Source organism: Lissotriton helveticus, chromosome 3_1, assembly GCF_964261635.1.
Source record: "Lissotriton helveticus chromosome 3_1, aLisHel1.1, whole genome shotgun sequence".
Taxonomy (NCBI): Eukaryota; Metazoa; Chordata; class Amphibia; order Caudata; family Salamandridae; genus Lissotriton; species Lissotriton helveticus.
In genome coordinates, this window is record NC_136061.1 from 1204991650 (window position 1) to 1205015074 (window position 23425).

Sequence of the window (23425 nt, forward strand, 5' to 3'; positions counted from 1 at the left end):
ACCCACACGAGATGCTCAAGGGGAAACTGGCACGTGATTTCTTGACCCCAATCCTGCCAGAATGTCTGAAGCACGTGTTTACTGTAAATGTCCTTGATGTTCCTCAACAAGTGTTCTTCTGCCTGTTGAAAGAGTGCACAAATACACATGTGCATCCCCTGTTCACACCATTGCTAGTAGGTGAGTCCTCTTGCTGTGAGTCTAGTCAAATTACAAGAAAGTTCTTTTTTGTGGGCCTTCCCTCGCCCATGGGTGCCCTGAAGCAGCAATTTAACAGTGGACTGGTTCAACTGCACAGTGTGAATCATTAAATATGACAAATCATCTGTAACCACTGCACCACCCACAATTACATTGTGGCCTACTCATCTTCATGACACTACATACCAATTTGTTATTTACCACCACAATCAACACCATACTATTGTCAATGCCTTTTCATTGCCAGCTCCCGTAGCCTTAAAACCCTAAACTCAATTGCAGCCCTCTGCCCTAACCCCTAATTAAAACCCTAACTCTAACCCTAACCATCTAACACCAGCCTTAGTCCTGATTCCCAACGTTCTACCCCAACATAAATATTAACTTATTCTAACCCAGTCCCAAAGACCCTATCTCAAACCCTCATCACAACTACAAACCATAGCCCCTAACCTCAGCCTCGAACTAAACGAATGTATATAGGATAATGTCAGGGAGCACATTCCAGCTATTCAACAAGAGAAACAATTCAACAGTAGACACATTAACCAGGCTTGAACTGTGGTGCGCAAAATCTATTTTATTGGTCATGTACAGCTTTGAAGAGGATGTTTCATTATTTTACTTTGCAAATATTCTCAGGAATGGAGTTTGGAGTTTCTGCACAGCCTTATTATTAAATCTGCTAATGAGCATGGATGTGTTGTCTGTTAAATAACAGTGGGTTCTTCAGAATATTGGTGCTGGTCGATGGGCCCATCAGTTCTCAGCCTGTTCATACCTGTTCAGGAAGGAGGTAATCTTATCCCTTACGACCCCTTCAAGCATGTCCAACTCATCCTGGATTTGACTAGTGTATGGATCCAGATTCCTCTTCATGTCTTCAGCTCTCTGGATGATTATTGTTTTTAGATCCTCTCCATATGGAGTAGCTGACCGGCTGAACTCCTCGATCCTATGGTTCACTTTCTTGTTAAAGTCTTCCAAGTACGGTGATAAATTCTGCTCAATGTCGTCCAAGTGAAGTTTCTCTTTGATTTGGTTGGTGGAGGAGAGTATTTGCTGTCTCATGTCTTCCACATTGACAGAGAACTTGGTTCTCATATCCTCTATGTTTTTCTGCATCTGGAAGGCCATGATCTCAATCTTTTGGTTGAGGTTTTCATGGACATTCTGTGCGTACGGTGCCAAATGCTTCTGCAGCTCCTCAATGTTCTGCTCAATCTGCGCCAGGACCTCATCACTGTAAGGGCTCAGGTTCTTCTTCATCTGCTGTGCTTTTTCACAGATCTTTCCCTGAAGTTCCTCAGCATACGGGCTAAGGGCCAAATGCAGATTGCCCACATTTTCTTGCAGTTTGGCTTGAAGCTCTTTGGCATATGGTAAGAGTTCAGTCTGGAGGCTGTTCATCTTTTCCTGGAGTTTGGCCTCAAGCTCCTCCGCATACGGAATGAATGCTGCCTGGAAGTTATCCATATTTTCCTTGAGTCTAGCTTGAAGCTCCTCAGTGTATGGGGTGAGCTGGAGACGAAGCTCCTCCGCATTTTTCTGGACACGAGTGCCAAGTTCCTCGGCATATGGTGTGAGCGCCTGACGAATCTCCCCTGCATTTTCCTGTACCCGACTAGCAAACTCCTCAGCATATGGAGTCAGCTTCAGCTGTAGCTCCTCGATGTTCTTGTTAAGCTGCTTGTGGATATCATCTGCATATGGTGACACCTTAAAGCGTAACTCCTCCAGCTCCAGGCGTATCTGCTCCTTTAGTTTCTCTGAGTCTTGGGAGAGCCGTGCATGGAGCTGGGTGGTGAAAGGAACTAGCTGGCTTTGTAGGTGTGCAGCATAAAGAGGAACATCTTGGAGGTTTTCCTGGAGGAGGGTGCTAAGGAAAAATAATGTAAAAATTGATCAATATTACTAATTCAGATGAAATATCCTATATTTTTAGAATATAACAACTAACCCCTTTTTCTCCTCTTTTCTTTCTCCTTTTCCTTCAATATCTGCATCGTAAAATTTCTTCTATTGAACCACAAAATCCAAAATGGTCTTGGTAGTTTCTCAACTAGCTCAATTCTCTAAGGTTGAGCTATACACGCATTTTACTTATATCCCTTACTCAGTAAGTACAACAACCGGGTGGGTTACTAAATAGAGTCATGGAATAGAGGGGAGCTGGTGAGGGCATGGTACTGGGACAATGGGGCCCCGGAACAAAGTGATCTTATGCAGGCTGTCCAAGGAAATGGACCAACTGTTAGGCTAGAACTGTGTGTCAAAACCAAAGCCTCAGCGCTGGTGTGAGCAGCACTAGAGGTTAGAGAATTGTGATATGGCTGAAAGCTCCCTGTCACTGCTGAGATATGCAGATAATAGAAGCAAAAAGGGTATATGAAACCCATAGTCTTCAAAATAAAACTAGGATGCGATCAAAGCTGTAACAGGCATTTAAATATAGAAGACATGTTAGTGGAATATTGTAGAGGTATGATAAGAAACCTCAGAGCTTGTGGCCATAAAAGGAGAGGTGAGGTTAAAGATTTCAACTGCAAGGGCATGGCTTGGCACCAGCCAAGAAGGCCGCGCACTTAGGGGGAGATTTACTAAGATTTTACGCCGTGTTTGCATAACACAAGTGACGCAAAAAGGCGCAAAATCTTTCTTTCCTAATTAACTTTCCAGCGCTAAACTTGTTTAGTGCTGGAAATAATGTTAAAGTAATGCGAAGCAGTGCACAGCGCTGCTTCACATTACTTTGCACCATGGGGACGTACCAAGGGTGGTACATAGGCATTCCCATGAAACCACCTAAGGTTTCTCATGCTAAACCCAATTTACTAAAAACAGTAGATTGCGTTTAGCGTGAGAAAACTGCACCCCTTTCAGCTAGGCGCACGGGTGGAGAAATGCTTTAATTTGTCCTTCCTTTTCCGACTTTGCATGCGTGCTGCACTGTGCAGCACGCATACAAGGAGGGAAAAGTTTTGCATCATGCCTAGCATAGTATTTTGTACAGGAAGGGTACCCTTCCTGTACAAAACCTATGCTACACTAATGCACACACCCTAGAGCTACCTTGCCAAGTTGTGTGCATGGCGCACGGCAGCTGAAATCAGCGCAGGCGCAAGGGAAAGGGGAGGAGAGAGCCATATCTTTAACAATATAGTGCTGTCCGGCTCACTCCCTTTCACGCAATGCAGCGCATCCTCGCTGGGGGGGGCTTCGCTGCGTTGCGTGGAGATGTTGTAAATCTCCCCATGAGGGAGCTCTGTGCGGCCCAACCTCTAATCCTTAACATCCGACACATTCTCTGTCCCTGCCCTCAGTAAATCTACACCAGAACATGCTGCGGCAAGTGGCGGTCTGGTGCAAGTAACTATTTTCTCCCCCGCTGATTGTGGAGACCGCTGTACAGCTTTCCGAGTGGACAGGGAGGACCACCTTGTGTTAGAGGCTGTAACGTGCTGATCCCCAAAACTGGAGGATTACATTGCTCCCTGGGAAGATCCCCAATAACCAGAGGTGACCGCATAGGTGGCGGCCCACCTACCTGGCCCCCTGCCTTCCCCCAGCTGAATTGATGTGATTGCACAGAGGCAGAGTGTGTGACCGCACAGGCCCGTTGCCTGGACAGGCACTTAATGTGGCCCACGGTGCGGCCTCAATGAGCAAACCCAAACTGGTGGGGGGGAGGAACGTATCACAGATTGGGGCTTATCGGAAAAAGTGAACAGATTGCAGAGACACCCTGGGCCCCTGGAACCGGTGTGACTGAGGGAGGGGCATGGATACAAAGATATCACCGGGCTCCCATTTCTCGCAATGGAGAGCGCAGTCTCGTGGGCGCAGGAGAGAGCTGGTGGCTAAAATAGCATACCAGAGTGGTGCCGGGGGCTGTGCTGCAAAGAAAAGGAGTGACGACCCCCTCCTGAACACTGCTGGCTGGCAGCTGGACGATGGAGCATTACAGTGGGGGATTAGAGCGGATTGATCTGTGCCTGGTTCTCTTCTCTCCCCAGCCCTCCCTATTTGTGCCCTTTCTCCTTTGGGGGCCTGTCCTCCCTACAAAGCATCTAGACTGGCGAGTTGGGAGCACTGGGGGGGAGCCATGCGGCACTAGGTAGTACCCTGCGAGAACCAAAACCTGAAGAGGGATTCCAGATGCAACATGAATGCGCTGACTGAGGAATAACCTACAGGCCTAGATGTCACCGTAAACACAGCACTGTGTGACTGGGTGCTTAGCTGTGCCTGGGCATTGAGAGGAGCATCAGGAAGCCATACATGATTTGACTGGAGGGGGCCATGGCTGCCAGTAATTGTGAGGTGCAGTGGCTCAGCCCAATTGTATGTCATACCGATGACCCAATTCAGACCTGCTACTTGACAGGAGATCAAACTGGGAACCCGGAGGGGCCCTCATAAGGCTGAACAGTAAGGTGCTGTAGCGAACCCCAACCAAGCAACCAGAACTGGGGGTCCTGGGGAGGACACTCTGGAACTGCAGATACTAGTTGTGCCATATGAGGATTTAGCCAAACAGCGATTCACCAGTGTGGTGTCGCTGGGGCACCAGAGGCGCAGTTGAACACAGGGTCTGGCGAGCTCTGTGAGGAGGACCTGGCAACTGTGTCCTTCAGCCTATGGTTAGGGCTAGGGGAGTGGTGCACTCACAGACCAACAAAATGGATAGATATGCCATACCAAAGCCAGCATCTGAGGCACCCGGACAACAGGCAGAACAAACAGAAATGACGAAGCCCTTTCAGTGCCATCATGGTTGCCATATGTGACCTCAAGGGTACCATTTAACTGAAGATAGATACAGCGACTGTTGATGTAAAACTCCACGGAGTAGACTTTAAAAAGATTTCCCAAAAAGTAAATACATCCAAATCCCATATTAATCCCATATTAACTTGCTATAATCCACGTCCAAAAAGAAGGATGAGCAAGTGCAATAACTCACGAAAAAGCACACCATAATTGCAGCAAAACTGGAAGACCAAGAAGACAGAGCTTGCAGGAATAAACTCAAGGTAGTAGGGGTTCCCAAGGGGGAGGAGGGGCTCAGCGTTTACCTCTTTCTAGAAGACCTATTAGTCAATACTATGCACACTAAAAGCTTCTTGAACTTCTTTTCTATTGAGCATGCACTCATGGCGCCTGTCCTACAGTTGAAACCTGGAGCCTCTCCATTACAATTATAACCAGGATCTTTCACTGCTGTAACAGGGACACTATCCTACAGGCAGCCTGTTTTCATGGTAACAAGCCCCATGAAAATGCACGGTGCGCTTCTTTGCGGATTTCACCCTGCAAGTTCAGTGCCAGCGCAGAAGCTTTGAAAAAGGTAAAAAAGTACTGAGTGGCAAAGAACTTAAGTACATGATGCTCTATCCAGTAATGCTTGAAGTTGTGGCAAAAGGCAAATCGTGGCACTTCACCCCTCGAGAGGGTTGATACACTGCTGGTCATCAGTCTCAACGACAGGGGGGAAGGGCAACCAATCGATTAGTAGGAAGAGGAGGGACCTGTTTGCAATGAGGGACAGATCGAGGATGGGGCTCGGAGAAAGGGCTGAGAACTGGACTCCATGGCTTGACAGCTATGTCATGTCGCTCAGTGGAGCTGGTCGACCTGTCAGACACCCAGGATAAAGAAAGATCGTGACTGCATGATTTTGCATCAGGTATTTTGGGATTGGACTTGCCTGCCCAGGTATGAGACGAGGGGAGCTCCGGGAGGGGGGAGAGTAGATTTATGATGCTGTTATATTTGAAGCAGACAGAGACCCTAAGAAATGCGAAAGGGGTACAGTAACATGATCATACCAGTGCAGCCCTGGAGATGGTGCTGGCCAACCCTAAATAATTGCATGATATCATTGGGACAAAAGGCGCTCTACATGTTGGGTTTGTGGTGGGCAGTCCTGAGCATACTGAGCAGGGTAGCAGGCTGGGGGAGCTACAACATTGGGTATATCAGATTCATTTCAGTTTTTGTTCTATCTTCTGTTTTCTTCAGCTCAGTGAGCGTAGGCACACAAGGACAGTGATCGGGGACATGCTAGGAAAGGGTAGGATTGTTACTCTGCCATTACACGCGGGAACAGCCCTCTACACTATATCACGCTAGATGGTACACCCCACTCAGCACTGAAGGTCCTAACGTGGTACGTAAATGGCTTAGGCAACACAATTAAATTAATAGTAGTGCTAAAATACCTCCGTAGACATGTCCCAGACATAGTTCTTCTCCAGGAGACTCACTTGGAGGGCAACCAATATGAGGCCATGGATCATTTTGGTTACACCCAACTGGTACATGTGGGTTTCATCACCAACTCGAGGGGCGCAGGCACATTGCTAACAAAATCGGTGCCTTATATCCCTTGACACACTTGGACTGACCAGCTGGGGTACTTTGTGGCACAGACGGGTACTTGGGAGAGGCACACGCTCAACATCTGCTCAGTCTATATACTATGTAGAGGTATCACCTAGACAATTTTCCCGCCCTAGGGATATCCTGATGGAAGTGCCCCTGGGATCCTGATATTAGATGGGGACTCCAATGTGACAATGGGCCAAGCACTAGATAGAGACTCTAAGCGCCTAATTTACAATATTCTGACGCATAGCAGCGAAGCTAGCATTTCCGCTGCACTGCCATGCATCAAAATAAAGGGCAGTAATACACTGTATCTACAAGATACTGGGGATTCCTGTCCTTACCCCCATGCCTGCGTTAGAAGATCAGCCATACAGCAGCACAGACATCTTTGCGTCATTTTGCAAGGGTGCCTGCTCTGAGGTGATGATAGTTTTTGTGCAGGTGCAACGATAGCAGAGTGGTTTGCTACATATTATGAAGATATATATGTACGTCTGTGACTGTTAGGGTGGGGAGGATTGCATTGACCTTCTAAAACACCGCCCCCTTTCCGGCTTTCCCAGGCGCAAAGATAGAGCAACATTGGAGAAAGACCTAAGTGCAAACAAAGTTAAACAGGCAATCCGAGACCTGCAGTCAGGAAAGGAGGCAGGGCCTAACAGCCTACCAGTGGAACTATATGAGTGCATGGTGTATAATGTAGCAGGACACATGCTAAATATGTTCAAGGAGGCCCAGGAGGTGGGTTGCCTGCCAGAAGATCAAAGAACCGCTAACATAGTGGTTATCCCCAAAAAAGAAAAGCCAACTGCAGCCTGTAGCTTCTACAGACCAACCTGGTTGTTAAATTGATAGGCAAAGTTCCTGGCCAATACCCTGGCTAACAGACTGCAGCCAGTTATAACTACAGTGTTAAATCCAGATCAGTCTGGCTTTATGCCACACAGGGGGATCCAATTAAACCTGAGGTCTCTCTTAGGAGTACTTCATATGACTGAGGCTACACAAGCTGAACAGGCCGTATTGCTCTCATTGAATGCTCAGACGGCATTTAATAGCATTGAATGGAGCTATCACTTTGCTGCTCAGGTAAAGTTAGACTTTGGACCTCAGTATTGTAAATGGATCCAGCTTCTATATCAAAACCCACTGGAACAGGTGTGAATCAATAATGAACTGTTACAGCCCTTTGTTTTTCATAGGGGGACAAGGCAGGCCTGCTCACTGCCCCAAAGATATTTGCACTTGAACCTCTAGCGGCATGGGTTCACCAGGACCTCCTTATACAAGATATCAGCAGAGGTTGGGACTGGGAAGAGAGGATCTCTCTATATGCTGCTGATATCCTGTTACATGCCACACAGCCCTGCTCCACAGTGGATAGCACCTTGCACAACTTCCAACTCTTTAATGGATACCCTGGCTATGAAATTAACTACGAAAAGTCCCAATTTTTCCTAATTTAAAGGGCGGTATCCCCAGACTGACTTCGAGATGTATGGCTTCAACAGTGCAAGATGGCTTCTGATACTTGGGCATCTACATTACGCAAGATGCAGAAGAATTTCTGAAAAGGAACCTCTTCCCGCAGCTGGACCGCCTCTGAAATGATGTTGCCCACTGGTGAATGCTTCCGATCTCCCTGATGGGCAGGCAGGGGTTCTTTAAGATGATGACCCTCCCAAGATTGCTGTATGTTTCACAGAATACCCTGTATAAAATCTCCCCTGACTTCTTTAAGAAAGTTGATGGCACACTACGGCAACTCCTGTGGGATGGGGCCAGTTCAAGAATCGCACTCTGCAAGCCCCAGAGAGGGGTATATGAAGGGGGTCTGGCGGTCCAAGATATACGCAGATATTACTGGGTGGCACAATTGATAGTAAATTCTAATAAATGACTGGGTGTTGTCGGACAGTACTGAGCCTGCGTACAGTGCAGGCTCAGTACTCGGGCTGCTCCTCACTGCGTTATCCAAAAGGACATGAGGGCGCCCTTCCATTCGAGACACAGCTGATGGTAAGGACTTGGTGAGAAGCCACTAGATTCCTGGGATGGGACAACAAACTGACAGACAGAGACCTTCTGCAAGAGGTTCGGGATCTGAAGGGGTTCTCCAAACAGAAACTAATAGCCATTCTAACTACTGGCGGATGTGTGGAAAGGGCCAGCATTACTCACATTTGAGGCTCTACAGCAGCAGTATGAGATTGCTGAATCATAAAGTTTTAAATATTTACAATTGGGTCACGCTCTTAGGCAGCATATACTGGAGATGGAGCAATTACCAAAGTCGGTACCTTCAGAGGATCGGCTCCTCTTGAACCCCATGACAGAGAGGGCGGTATCCTTAACCTATAAGAACATGAGGAATAATTCCCCTGACCCTCTGCCGAAGCTGCGGGAAGCAGGGGAGGGAGACATTGGACTTATAGAAGAGGTGGATTGGTTGGAGGCTGTACAAAGTCCCAGAGAGATGGCCATACGGGCTCTGTGCCACCTCATTGAGTTGCGCATACTCCATAGATCATACTATTCCAGGACGCTTCTGCATCGCCTCAGGAAGTGCGACACCACCCTATGTGCTAGGGGTTGTGGTGAGACAGGTTTCTTTTTGACATACTATGGGAATGTCCAGAAATACATCGCTACTGGAGGGGGGTGGTTCAAATTATGGCCACAACCACTGGATTCAACATGCCACTGACGGCCGGTGGCACCTCCTATGCATAAGTGGTGGAGAGGAGTGGCCTAAATACCCAAAAATATGGCTTACGTTGGCCTCTAGGATTGCCAAGAGAACTTTAGCCCTGGTCAGGGGGACGAGTGGGATGACACGCATTGCGGAATGAGAAGCTGGCGGGGAATGGTGTCAAAGGGCTGAACATGTGGTGTACCAGAGTCAGGGCAGCCCAAAAAATGGGAGAAAGTCTGGGACAGTTAGTGTATATACAGGGAATAGAGGGAGCCCTCGAAAAGGGGGTGAACCATACCTTGAGTGCGGAACTGGGGTCACTGTCGAAATTCTATCCTATAGCATTGCTTACAACTGTATGCACAATTCTTATCCTTATGTATCCTAGTGGTTATGCCACTCGTACTGTACTTTGTTCTTTTATGTCTATTCTGTACATGATAACCCATTTATGCTTACTGTAGCACCGAGCAACTGTTTAATAAAAAATAAGTAAAAAAGAAAAAGATTTAAATGGCAGACAAAGGACAAATTAGAAACTAATTAAGGATCTTGAGGATGTGAGTCGAGGTATGAGACTTTGAAGACACTACCTCACCTAAAGCAGGAAACCAGTGCTCATGAAAGCTTCAACTAAAATCGACTTTCTAATCCCTAAAAAGAAAGACGGGGTGGATAACATTCAAGCATGGAGTTTTAATCACAAAGATTTCAATGGTTAGGGTTTATTTAAAGATATTTAACCATGGGGCTTTAAGAATCGTGAACCATGGGTCTTAATGTAAGGATTTGTCACAATGCGTCTTATCGTAAAAATCTGTATTAAAATATCTGTAGTGTAAGGATCTACAACAATACGGAGTATAGTAAGGATTACTAACAATTGGTCTTGGAGTAATGATTATTAGCAATAGAACTTCCACGAGGGATAGTGACTGGTCATTGATAAAGGTGGATTTTTTTGTTCGTACTGTCAGACAATGCTTACTTGAACTGTTTGCTGATTTGCGATTCCTGGATCTGTTGCGCTGCCCGCTTCGCGCTGCTGCTTAGTTCTTTTAAGTCATCCCAGAAGCCATCTTCCACCTCATCAGTGCCCACATCTGTGCAGGACCCTGTGGGAACAATAAACAGGAACAAGGCACTTGAGAATGGATCCATACATTATCTGTTTTATGAGGACCACCAGTCTACTGTTCTTTTTGGAGTACACTTCATAAAGGGACAGTTCTACAATAACGTTGCTACAAAGGCTGACCTATGGATCCATAATGAACGGCACAAGACAGCATAAGGTTACATTCAATGGGCTAAAACAAGCCTTACTGCATGGGCATGGGTGCACCCACAAGTCAAAAAATCATTTGACCTATGGCTCCCCTTCACCACATCAAATGTTGCACTTTCTGCTGAATTTCAGGCCAAGGATTAGAGCTGAATAGTTTATATGCGTGAAGGATGTGCTGTAATTGACCAATCGGGTTATGCGTGTGAGATACCCATTGATGTCGCTTGTATCTACAGGGAGCTTTGGAAGCTGGTTGGACGACATGAGAACTATGAACCTTTGGAATATCCATGGAAAGGGATCTTACCTGCCCTTGCCAGGGAACAGAGCAAACTAAATGCCACTGCTGGTGTGTGGTATGTGAAGGCGCCCAGGAATCACACAGCTCAGACCTTAGATTACAACTGGCTGTGTTTTCTGCATCCGCAAAGCCCATCCATGGACTGAAATCTAGTCCTTTGCTATCCTCTTCCCCAGAGCTTTAAGTGGGATGAAAAAACTAGGGGGAACTCTTAAAGAGGCATGACCAATGTATTTAATGGTGTGGCTTAAAAACACGTCAACTTAAATTCTGTGCTTAGCATAGTGTGCCGCCCGAGTGGTAGTTTGCTGCTTCGTTAGATCCAGATATATAATACAACAAGTAACATTACACTTACAACAAGCCAGGCCAATTGGCTTTGTCAATGGTTGTTAGTTGTGTAAGAGAAATAATCCACAACTATGGCTTCGTAGTATGTAATATTGAAAATGCTTCTGTTCTGAAATGATGAGCCTGTGAAAGAACTATAAAGAGGCTCTTGGAAGATACATCACAGGCAGTGAGGGGTGGTACTGCTGCAGAGTTAAGCTTTTTTTTATCACCTTGAGGGTGATGGCAGAAATGGAGAGCCCGGTAGGGACCCGTCTCAGCACCTGCTTTTAAGAACTGACGGTGCTGAACACTGGCAGGACCCCGCCCACTTAACGCCCTGCTCCTCCCTTTAGAAAGAGGGTGAGATGGACCAGCAGTTAAGGGGTGTGGAGCATGAAACCAGAAAACAAGTGCTCCCGGTAAGACTTCCCCTCTTGGAGTGACCATAGGTAAAGTGGTGCTAGAGCGGTTGCTAAATAGTGTTAAGTGTTGATAAATGTATTGATTGATTAAGTGCAGGGTCGGATTGGTAAGGCGGGCACTCGGGCAATGGCTGAGGGGCCCGTATCTGAGTTCCAGCTGTTAGCTTGTTTTTTGGGCTGCCTCGGGGGTCCGATTTGGGCGGTGTCTGAGTTGTTCCGATGCCCCCAGCGTCCCAGTAGGTGCCTGAGTGGCCTTTCCGGAGGCAGATAGGCCTCCATGACCTCCCTTTTACCCTCCGGCAAAGGTGTCACCCCCTTTCTCTTGCTGGGCTAGACCATTAGTGTATGCAAATTGAGCGGGGCAGGGGGCCTGAGCACAAGTGGTCTCAATATTTTTCAGGTGTGTTTCACCAATGTGAACTAATCCCTGTATTTATTTTTTATCTAAGTGAAGTTAAAAAAAACTCCCCCCCCCCCCCCCCCCCCCCCCCCCCGTTTTCATAAAACTTCATCGAAGCAGTGTTTTGCGGAAAGGCAATATGCAAATGTGGGCCACCTTTTTTAGCGTGTCCAGGCCTATTTTTGATCTCAAGCCAACCCTGGTTAAGTGCTCAGCAAATAAAGATTCTGCTCTTACCTGTAATGGTCAGCAAGGCCAACAGGACGCCAATGGATCTCAGAAACATCTTCAGCTTCGAAAGGAGCTTCGGGGGTGGAACCTGCGAGGGAAAATATTGAGCTTAGTATAAAAGTGGAGAGGAGGGGCTTAGAGACAAAAAGGCTGCAGCACACTGGTGGTCGCTCATCACTGCGGTGTCTGAGGAGCTCTCGTGTCTCAGCAGCACCCCAACTCACTGACGTGTCCCCGGAGCTCATGGCAGGCCCCCGCACCCCCACTCAGCTCCCCCCAGCCCCAGTCTACAGTGCTCGAATCTCACAGCCCAGATGTCGACTTTCACAACCTGCTCGGCTGGAAACCTCGCTCCAGCACTGAATTGTGTCTGTAGCTTCGCTGCCCCATCCTCCAAGGCCCCAAGTCAGAAGCCCCTATCAGGGCAGTGCCACTTCCGGTATGTGCCTCCACCCCCTTAAAGCAGCGGACCTCACCTCTCCTGTACCTGGAGTGCAGATGTGCACCTCCTAGGACAAGAATAGCCCCCACCATAACATCTGGGTCTCTGGCATTCACCGGACCCTCGCAAGCCGCTCTTCCACAACTCACCTCTGGACTCTACAGCTGCTGGTTGGCCTCTGCCGGTACCAGCCCCTTGTGCCTCGCTGGTATTTATATGAGAGCAAACGCCCTCTTCTCTGGATATAGCGCCCAGAGGGAGACCAGAAGGCGCCGTCCTGGACTTTAGACCGGGCAGACGTGTCACCTGTGGACGGTGGTTAATCTGCTGGTGATGCTGGAGCCCTCGCGGGTGCCCTCAGCAGGTGACGCGCAGGGCATTGATCACCATGACTGGACTGCAAACCAACAGCGGATGGTAACATGTGGCGCAGACGTCCCACATTTCACCAATCGAGCGCAAAGTGCAAGCTCGACCCTCTTCCAGGGCTCCCCACATTCGATTTGATCTGCAGTCGTTTTTGAAGTGCCGTTCCAGCCGTTGGAACAATAGATTGCTGCACATAGCGACCAGAAGAGGCGCTGTAGGGAAAGCATGAGTTTCCAAACTAAGGAGCAGATTTACGTTAACTGGCGCATCCTCAGGGATGCGCCAGTTAATGTGCGCCACAGTGCGCCACAGCTCCGTCACCCATGGTGCGCCGCATTTACAATGCGGCGCACCATGGTGCAAGGCAGGGAAGAAGCGTGACGCATCTTTCGGCATACGGGCGGCGCATTGCTGGAGTCATGTCGCAAGTGCGACATGACTCCTGCAATGCACAGGGGCCACCCCTACATTGCATGGTGCATCACCCTTACACTTGCTTCAAGCAGGCGTAAGGAATTGACGTAGAAAGTGACTGAGTGAAATCTTATAGATTTCACTCAGCCACTTTTAGGAGGCGTTCCTGCGCAGGAACGCCCCCCCCCTGCGCAGGAACGCCTCCTAATGGCGCAGGGCTTTACAACGTGACGCATCTCCTAGATGCGTCATGTTGTAAATAGGGCGCATTGTTTGCGCGCCGTTGCGTCAAATAAAGTGACGCAATTGCGGTGCAAAGAGGCGCAAGGGCCTCATAAATCTGCCCCCATATGTGCAATAACAGGGCTAATATTTTTCGTGAATTTAGACAGTTTGGGCCTTATTTATGAAGGCCTTGCGCCGCCGGTGCGTCACTTTTAACATGGGAAAAAGTGACGCACCGGTGACGCAAGGCTTTCATAAATGATGCCCTTTGTACTTTGTAGTCTGTGACGTCAGAGGGCAGAGAGGGAAGACAACAATTAGCAGACAATGTATCTTGGTGGGTGGGTCACATGAAGTCAGAGGTGAGACTGAGGGATGGGGAGAGACATAAATTAGTTGATACATGCAACCTGAGGGGCGAGGGGTACAACAGTAAGGCATGAATGCCTTTTAGGAATCGAATGACCTCGTGGCGAGTTGGTGGAAAGAGGGGTAGGTCATGCCCAGGTGAGAACATCCACCAGGCCCTTTCCTTGGTAACTTTGGATCTCCAGTTATGAAAAAGCACAAAAGAAGGAAGGCTTTGGTGACCCAAGCTAAAATACCTGTTAATCTACTAGTTCAACTTGTTTGTAGGGGGTGGTAGGGTGCGGGGGTGGGGTGTTTACAACTAAGAAACATATGAAGGGCTAGACCAGAGTGTTAACTCAGTTGTTAGGATGCAGCAATGTATTAGCATTTATAGTCATCCATACCTCTGATGACCGCCCAAATGACGCTTGTGGATGGATAGCATGCTACTCCCTGGGAGTGCAGTGGATGTAAGTGTCTTGTCTGTGATGCAGCCTATACGGTTAGTACTTGACTTTGTGTGTGTGGGTTAGAGTTGTGCTCTTATCGTGTTTCAGGTGACCTGTGGATAGTTGAGCGCCTGCATGGAGTATGACGTTCTTTGGAGCCAAGGCGAGCATGATTTGCCAGTTAATAAAGCTTTGCTCATGTCCATATTGTATAAAAGTGCTCCTTTTTGTCATGGTCACCCCCACATTTTCCTGCTAATTGATACAATTTTGACTGAAGTGCACTGATTTCCTGCTATCCAGCTCCCCAATGCCAGATTTCATTCACTAAAACTGTACAATTGTTCCACCCAATTACAATACCTTTAGAACCCCTGTAAGTCCCTAGTAAATGGAATCCCAGGTGCCTGGGGCATGGGTATTAAATAGGGTCCCTAAGTGCTGCATTATGTATTGTGCCACCCTAGGTGACCCCTCAACATACTCATGTACACTGCCATCGCAAACCTCGTACCATGTCTGCAGATACTGCATGTAATATTAGTAAGTCACCCCTACAGCAGGCCTTACAACCACAAGGCAGGGTGCATTATATTACATGTGTTTACATATCTGCATCAGCAGATATGCCCATGTGGTGTCCAAGTCGATTCTTGGACATTACCAGTGATCAGGGAAGCCATCTTGAGTAAATATTCTGGGCACTGGTGATTATAAATTCCCCAGCTACAGGATGGCTTCACTGAAACCTAAGATATTTGGTATGAAACATCTTGTATTAATAAACCCACCCTGATTTCAGTGATCATGTATTATTACATGCACCCAGAGGGCACCTTGGAGGTGCCCCCTCAAAACCTACCAGCCTCTAGTGTACTGGCTGACTAGTGTAGACCAACCTGCAATCACAGACAGGTTTCAGATCCCTTGCAGGTGAAAGCCCATGCTCTCTGAGGGCAAAGACAATGCCTGCTCTGGTCAGAGGTGTTGTCACCTCCTCCAAGCAGGATGGCTAAGTAATTAGTATATCAAGGCAGGAGGCTTCAGAGGCCTCTGCTGCCTTTGATATGGCACACAGGCTTCCCCCGGATAAGGGAAATGCCAACCACTACACAGGCCCATTTGGCCCCAGGAGAAGTGAAAAAATGAGCTATTCAGGAGGCGTGTTCTCTATCAGGCTAGTTCCACCCCTAAAGTGGCCTACCTGATGTGCAAATGAAAACTAGAATTCCACCATCCTGGTTTTTGCTGGACTTAGATTCACTGGGTCAGGGTTATGCGCACTTCCCACAAAAAGTGGTCATATTGGGGGTGTAGTCACCCTAAAGTTAACATTTTTGTACATAGAGTGGACTGAGTGTCTTTGAGGGGGAAGGCAAAGAGGCAGACTCTTGGAGATCAGTAACACTAATGTCAATGTGCTAAGAGAGGAGAGTCACATGGTCCAGGCGGGGCACCATATCAAATTCTACACACTCGTACAAGAAAAGGCGTGGCAGGAATCTCCCTCCGGTGATAGAAGGAACCTAGTTAGTGCTGCAACTAGGATGTAACCCAGTCTGGTACTAATGTACCAGTTGGTTTTTGTCTTTTTTCATGTGCAATGAAGTTCCGCTGACTTTTTATTCAAGATTTTGCCAAGGCAGGGTAGTTGGGTGATGAAGCAGTAGTTGGATAGGCTATTTGAATATGTGGTTATTTTTTGGAAGAGATTAGTCTAATTATCTTTGTGGAGGTGTTGTTCTTGAGGTTGTGGTCATTAATGGTTTAGATGATGGGGTAACGCGTGTATTTCAAAGAAGGGACTTGACAATAGTCATTGTCCTTGTAAGTGACAACTTCAAGCGAGGGAAGGATACTGGCCACATATTCTATAGGTTTTATTACATGATCAAGTGCCAGCTCTGGATTTTGAAAGTAGCCATAGATTAGTTTGACATGTGTTGTGGGAACATTTTAGTGTGTCAAGGACCATCTGTTTCCGTTTTTTGAATTGGCAGAATTCCATTTTTATCTGCCCTCACCATATGTATGACCAGAGTCAAGAAACAGACTTGATGTGCTATGTGATGGGAATGTGGGATGACAGACTGAAATGTGAGTGCTAAATTAATATTCTAGAAATTGGTTTATGTTTTTAGTTGGTGGGTAGGAGGGAGGCAAGTTGGTTGTAGATCAATGTTGACGTTTTTGAAGGAATAGTTTGAAATGTTTAAGACCAAGGTTCTTGTCTATGAGGTTGGAGACATAATGGGATGGACTACGACCTTGTAGCCAGAGTGGTCAATGAGGTGGATAGCAAAAGGGGTCTTAGCGAGTGAGGAAGTAGCTTACCCAAAAGACAAAATGCTAGCATGCTCTATGTGTCCATCTTAACGGGCTACTTCAGTTGCTCAATTGCAGTCTTACAATATTTCCCTGACACATACTGACGAATTGTTATTACATAGGTTAGATCACACTGAAACATCAAGTAAAACAGCAGATATGAGGAAGGCAGAATAAGTGGTGTGTGCTTGATCAGGTCTGTCTCATTTCTTCTCGCTACTGTGTTCTTTTCTCACTTTTGATTGCTTTCTCCTCTTTAGTACAGCCTAACTTTATCTGCAGACGGCATACAGAGGGGCAGATTTAATAAGATTTTAAAAGTGACGCAAATTAGCGCAACATGTTTTTGTCAGATTTTCTTTCCAGTGCTAACATTAAAGTAATGCGAAGCAGTGCACAGCGCTGCTTTGCATTACTTAGCGCCAAGGGGGAGTACCATGGGCGGTGCATGGGCGTTCCTATGCAACCACCAACGGTTTCTGATGCTAAACCAAATTTACTGAATACAGTAGGCAGGGGGTAGCGTCAGAAAATAGTGCACCCTTCAACCAGGTACTATGAATGGGGAATGCTTTTTTTCCTCCTTTATTTTCCAACTTTGCGTGTGTGCTGCACTGTACAGAACACATACAAAGTGGGAACATGTTTAAAATTAGTTTAAGCATAGTATTTTCTGCTGAAAGGGTATCCTACCACTACAAAACCTATGCTTGACTCACAGCGATACCCTTGTGCCATGGTACAAAGGGGTCTCTGTGGCGCACAGCAGCTCATTTCAGCACCGGTGCTAAGGAGAGTGGAGGACTGCCATATTTCAGGAACTTTGATGCTCTCGGGTTCTCTCGCAGAGTAGCGTTTGCGACTGCTACACTGCGCTGTGTGAGAAATGGGTATATCTGGCCCAGAGTGTGTCATAGACCATAATGTACACAAAGAAAAAAATATTCCTCACTTTTCTTCTTTCTCTCTTTCTCTCTCCATTTGTTCTTTCTAAAAAAAAAATCTTATCCTTTTAAGAGAACTTTGTGGATTTAACTGAAACCTACTGGTTCTCAGCAACTTTTTTTTTTCATTGAATGTTAAACTTAGTTCAGCTTCATGGCGATTTCTACTTTGCAAAGGGGAGTTGAGGGGGTGAATACGCAAATACATTTTATCATTTTATTACTTAGGACCAGATTTTCCCAAGGAGACTTGAGCGTAAGAGCACACATCAGTCCTCCAAGAACGTACTCCACATTTCTCCACTCGAGGCAATTAACATTTAGAATTGGAAATTAAGCATGACCTTTACCCTTGTTTGTGCATTAGAGTCTCTGCTCTGTCACCCTGTTCCTGCTTCCATCACGCTAGGTGAGTGCACACGTCTGACATTCCATGATTTCCACGAAAAACCACACCCTATGAATCACAAGTGTCTCTGCTTTATCTGAACTAGGAAGATATGGAATGGGAAGGAGGAAACTAGATGTTTCTTCTCACAGCAACATCGAAGGAGGTGTTTGCGAATGTGTGCGGAACTCCTCACATCAGGACAGGATATCAGGTTCATGTTAAAAGAGAATGCTACAACCAATTCCAAAATTCATACTGGCACCCTCTTAACCATACATATCAGCCTACGGCCCAAATTCACAAAGGTTTACGTTGGGCTAGCGTTACTTATTTGATGTCGAACCGACATTAAAACTTTTTGGGGATTAACAAACCAACAGAAATTGGTATTTGCTTTGGTTTGTATGGAAAAGTAACGCTAAGCAGCACAAAATGCTGATTTGCATTACTTTGCGCCATGGGGGTGTTACATTAGTGGTACATGGGCATTCAAATACACGGACCCTAAAAACTATCCATGGTTAGAAACAAGAGGCTATAGGACCTCAACAGTGAGCTGGCCTCCAGTCACAGCAGTTTTCCCACAATTAAGCTGATAGAGAGCGCAGGTCACCTGTCTATACTTTTACAAAATACTTACCTGGGCCAATATACAATTTTATCACAATCACTTAGAACAGGTAACCTGGGCGTTGACTATCAGAATTTTTATATTTCCTAGGTCCAATACCTTGACTTACACTCCTTGTCACTGATACCTATGATCACAATGGATTAGGGAGTTAGTTGTAAAGAAAGGCAGTCAATAATACAATAACATTTGCACTCATGTAATGACTACAGACTCAGGAAGTTTTGAAAACCTTTATCTAACCTTCATCAATGGTCATGAACCAAAGGTTTACCGCAAGCAAGCTATCAATAATTAGAATCATAAAAAGAGTATAACTATGCAAAAGATATATGATTTTTTTTTTTTTAAAGACCAACGGTCTCAAACTTTATTTAATTTCACAGATAAGCCAGTAGTTATTCATACAGTGTCATAACAACGGATTATTGCCACAAACAGTACCCAGCAAATAGCACATGTCGACATAGCAGTTATACATGAGTGAAAATAAACAGTTGCTGGTGGAAGTGCATTAGTTCATAAGTGACTGTGCCAGGAAGTGACTCATGGTGCAGTGCCCGCAGTTCGCAGCACTGCAGAAAGGGACCAGCGTGTTCAAAAAGAAAAGTCAACTGTCATTGTGTGAAATGGAGTCCCCTAAGCAATGTAGCAGAGGATAGAGGCAACAGTATACCCTCCGATGTCGCATGGATCGCTGAGTGTCCGCTTCCTGGTCCTGGGCGCATCGAAGCAGCCTCACGTGAGATGCAGACGAGGAAGTGTGGTCGGGCATGATCAAGGGCACAGTATGAACGGCCTCTGTGTTAACCAAAAGAGTTAACTGGGTAGTCTAATACAGGGGGGGGGGAGAAACATTTCAATAACTGTTGGACTAGTATTCGTGTGTGTGGCAGTGCACCTAGGACCCTAACTGTGTGTGGTGCATCCGATGTGGGTCATGCAGGGGCGGGGACAAGTGAGGAGGCGGCGTCGCCGCGGCTGTAAGGCAAGGGAGGGGGGGGGAAGCGAGCGGCAGGGAGGCGAATGTGGCAGGGGACGTCTCCGTCGTGAAAGGCCTCAGTCCTCGGGGGAGGAGGGGGGCATGGGAGGAGGGGGGGCGCGTGGAGCGGGGGGGAGGACAGGAGGGGGGGAGGGGAGGAGGGGGAGAGGGGCGGCGGAGTCCGTGCCAGGTGAGGACAGCTATCAAGTGGGCCCCCTCTGTGTCGCGTCGAAACGGTACTCTATGCCGGCTTGTGTGCATGCGCGGTGATATGCAATCAGGGAAGCGTCCCAGTCCTGGGCGATCGGGTATTTACGTAGGCCAGCGGTTTCCTCCCTGTGGAGGGACACACTCTCCGCACAGGCCCAGTTGGCAAAAGAGCGACGCCAGTCCGCAGGGCGCGGTGGGTCGGCACTTTTCCAACGTCGTGTGATAAGACGTTTGGCCGTAATGAGGCCTAAATCCCAAAAGCGCGCCCGTAGCTTGGTCTGCTTGGTTCTTCTGTAGAGTCCCAGTAGGCATACTTCCCACGTCTTGGGAAGGGTTTCGCCTGTGGCCGCCGTCAACATGTCCGCGACCGCAGACCAGTACGAGGTAAGATGAGCGCAGCTCCAGAGTGCATGCAGGAAGTCCGAGTCCTGGAGGCCGCATCTGGGACACGCCGACGAAGTGAGTCCGAAGTAGCGATTCAGTTTGTCCGGAGACAGATATGCACGGTAGATGATGTAGTATTGGATAATCTTGAATCGTGCGTTGCGGGGGATGACCCTGGCGCCTGCCAAAATAGCGTTCCATTGGTTGTCCGTCCAGTCTGTGCCACGGTCGGCCATCCACTTTTCCCTCAGTCTCTGAGAGGAAAATTGCGTGTGGCTGTGTAAGGCTTGTGCAAGCCAATGCACAAGGTGGGACCCATCTCCCATCACATGCAGATATTGGATGAGTAGATGAGTGGACGGTTCGCGGCTGAGGTCACCCCACGCCTTCGTCAACTCATGGAGGAGCCTGGCGTGTGTCAGAAATTGACCCACCGGCAGTTCTGTGTCCGCGGTCAAGGTCTCGAAGGGCAACAGCTCCCCGTCGCTGTACAGGCCGCCTAGGTCGTCCAAGTCTGCCGCAGTCCAGCTGCGCAGCTCGGTCGAGGACAGTGTGCCTGCGCCCAGGGGTGTCCCCAGCAGAGGTAGGTTCGGGGCATAGGGCACCGAATGTTTGGTGAGCCGGAGGCTCCGCACGAGGCACCGCTTTGCCACCGCTACATGGACCTGCGTGGGGGGCCGGCCCTGTGTCAGTGGGTGGAAGAGTGTGAGCGCCTGTACGGGAGAGAGGATGGAATCGGCTGTGGCCGTGTCCACTAGGTTCTTACCGCTCAGCCAGCAGGCAACCCAGCTGTGCTGCTAAGTAATAGAGCTCCTGATTGGGAACCGCCAGGCCTCCAGCGTCTGTGGGTGCATACAGGGTCTTTAGTGCTACCCGGGGTCTCCCCTTATTCCAGATGAGGCGTCTGGTGAGGGTGTCCAGTTCTCTACATATGCGTGCCGGCACATACACTGGCAGATTGGTATAAAAATAGAGAAGCCGAGGGAGCATAATCATCTTGGTGAGTGCCACCCTGGCTGGTACATTCAGCGGGAGGGAGTTCCAGAACGTGACCTGGGCCGTGAGCGAGGAAATGGCTCTCACTAGATTTCCCTCCAGGAGGTCTATAGAGTCTCAATATATTAAGATCCCTAGGTACCTAAATACCGTCGGGTGCCATCGGAGCGTCTCCCCCATCATGCGCACCTCGCACTGTGGCATCTCGCTATCGAATGCATAGGCCCCTGATTTGGCCCAGTTGACGTGGAGCCCCGACATGTCTCCAAACATCCGAAAGATGTCTGTGATCGCCGCTGCGTGAGGTCTCTGACATATAATAACAAATCATCGGCATACAGAGACACCGAGTGAATGCCATCCGCCAGCGGGATGCCCCAGGTGTCTCCGGAGGTGCGGAGCATCTCCGCCAATGGCTCCATCGCCAAGGCGAATAAAATGGGGGAGAGGGGGCAGCCCTGTCTGGTACCTCTCCCGATGCGAATCCTGTCCGAGAACAACCGTCCAGTCCGGACCCGGACCTCGGGCGCCTGATAGAGAAGTCCCACCATCTGGACGTAAGCATCCCCCAGCTCGTACTTCTCGAGGACTCGGAGGAGATATGGCCACTCCACCGAGTCGAACGCCTTTTCCAAATCAAGTACAATGCATCCCGAGCGTGGCCAGGTTAGGGTCGCATAACGTTGGACCCTGAAAAAACGGCGTAGATTGTAGGATGTGCTCCGTGTGGGTACGAAGCCATTCTGATCAGAGTGTACCAGAGTGGGGACCAGTGGTGCAAGCCTCCGGGCCAGGGCCGCTGCAAGTATTTTGTAATCGGTATTGAGGAGCGCCAACGGCCTGTATGAGCCGAGGTCGCTCGCTTCTCTACCTGGTTTCAGCAGGGAGACCACGTTAGCCTCGTTCAGGGACGCCGGGAGTTCAGCGTCTTCCAGCGCCGCCTTGTACACTTTCAGCAGTTCTGGTATTAACACCAGGGAGTAGGCCTTGTAAAACTCCGCCGGGAGCCCGTCGGGGCCCGGCGCCTTGCAATTGGAGAGGGAGAAAATCACCTCGCGCAGCTCCACATCAGTGAGCGTGGCTCCCAGTTCTGCCTGTTGGGCAGCGGTGGCGGTCGGGAGCCGCAATGCCGCCAGATAGTCTGTGATCTCCACCACCGTGGCTCGTAGTCATGAGCTGTACAGGGATTTGTAATGCGATGTGAACGCATCATGGATCTGTTTCTGGGTATAGACCTCAACACCCTGGGCTGTGCGGATAGATAGGATCGATGCGGATTGCGTGTCCTGCCGTACCAACCATGACAGTAGCCTGCCAGGCTTGTCGCCTGCGTTGTGGGTGCGTGCGGAATGTGCTGCAAAGTTGATATTCTTTAGGCGCTCCAGCAAGGCAGCGTGGTCTGTTCTGGCCGAGACGAGTTGGGCATCATCGCCCCCCGTTGTCCCCTGTTCTTTATCCAGTAGTGCCTCCTCCGCCTGTATCAGATCTCTCTCCACTTGCCTACGCAAGCCCGCTTGGACACCGAGGCAGCTACCCCGGGTCACCGCCTTAAAGGCGTCCCACTCGGTTCTCGGGGAGGAAGTCGAGTCAATATTGTCCTCGAAGTACTGTAAGATCTTCCCGGAGATTTCCTCTCGGAATGGGGTGTCAAGCAGGAGATCCGGTTGCAGGCGCCACATTGGTACGGGCGGGCATGGGCGTTTCCATCCATATACCAGCGTGTGCGGGTTATGGTCCGAGTGCGTCCGGCCGAGGTAGTCAGTGTCAGACACGGAGGGGAGCAGGTCACGGGACATCATGAATCTGTCCAACCTGACATGTAGTGAGTGGGCTCCCGAGTAGTAAGAATACACCCGGGCGGTGGGGTTTCTGACGCGCCAGGCGTCCTGTAAGTTCCACTGTGTTGCCCAGTCAAGGAGGGCCCTGGAGGTCGCCTGTACCGGGGCGATCGCCGCCGGGAGGGACGAGCGATCAAGGGAGGCGTCTAACACGCAGTTGTAATCCCCGCCCATCATCAAGGGTACGTCCGGCCATGACGCTATCAC

At 48.6% G+C, this 23425-nt stretch overlaps 1 protein-coding gene across 1 annotated transcript; it reads right to left on the reverse strand.

Moving 5' to 3' along the window:
* Positions 1 to 761: 761 nt before the first annotated feature.
* Positions 762 to 12926, reverse strand: LOC144823396 (uncharacterized). The gene is made up of 4 exons (XM_078681863.1): positions 12856 to 12926; positions 12271 to 12352; positions 10278 to 10404; positions 762 to 2080 (listed from the first exon to the last, which is right to left on the reverse strand). Exons 2-4 carry the CDS (start codon positions 12317 to 12319, stop codon positions 961 to 963), a joined length of 1296 nt encoding a protein of 431 aa, XP_078537989.1. The 5' UTR covers positions 12320 to 12352; positions 12856 to 12926; the 3' UTR covers positions 762 to 960.
* Between the last annotated feature and the right edge of the window lie 10499 nt (positions 12927 to 23425).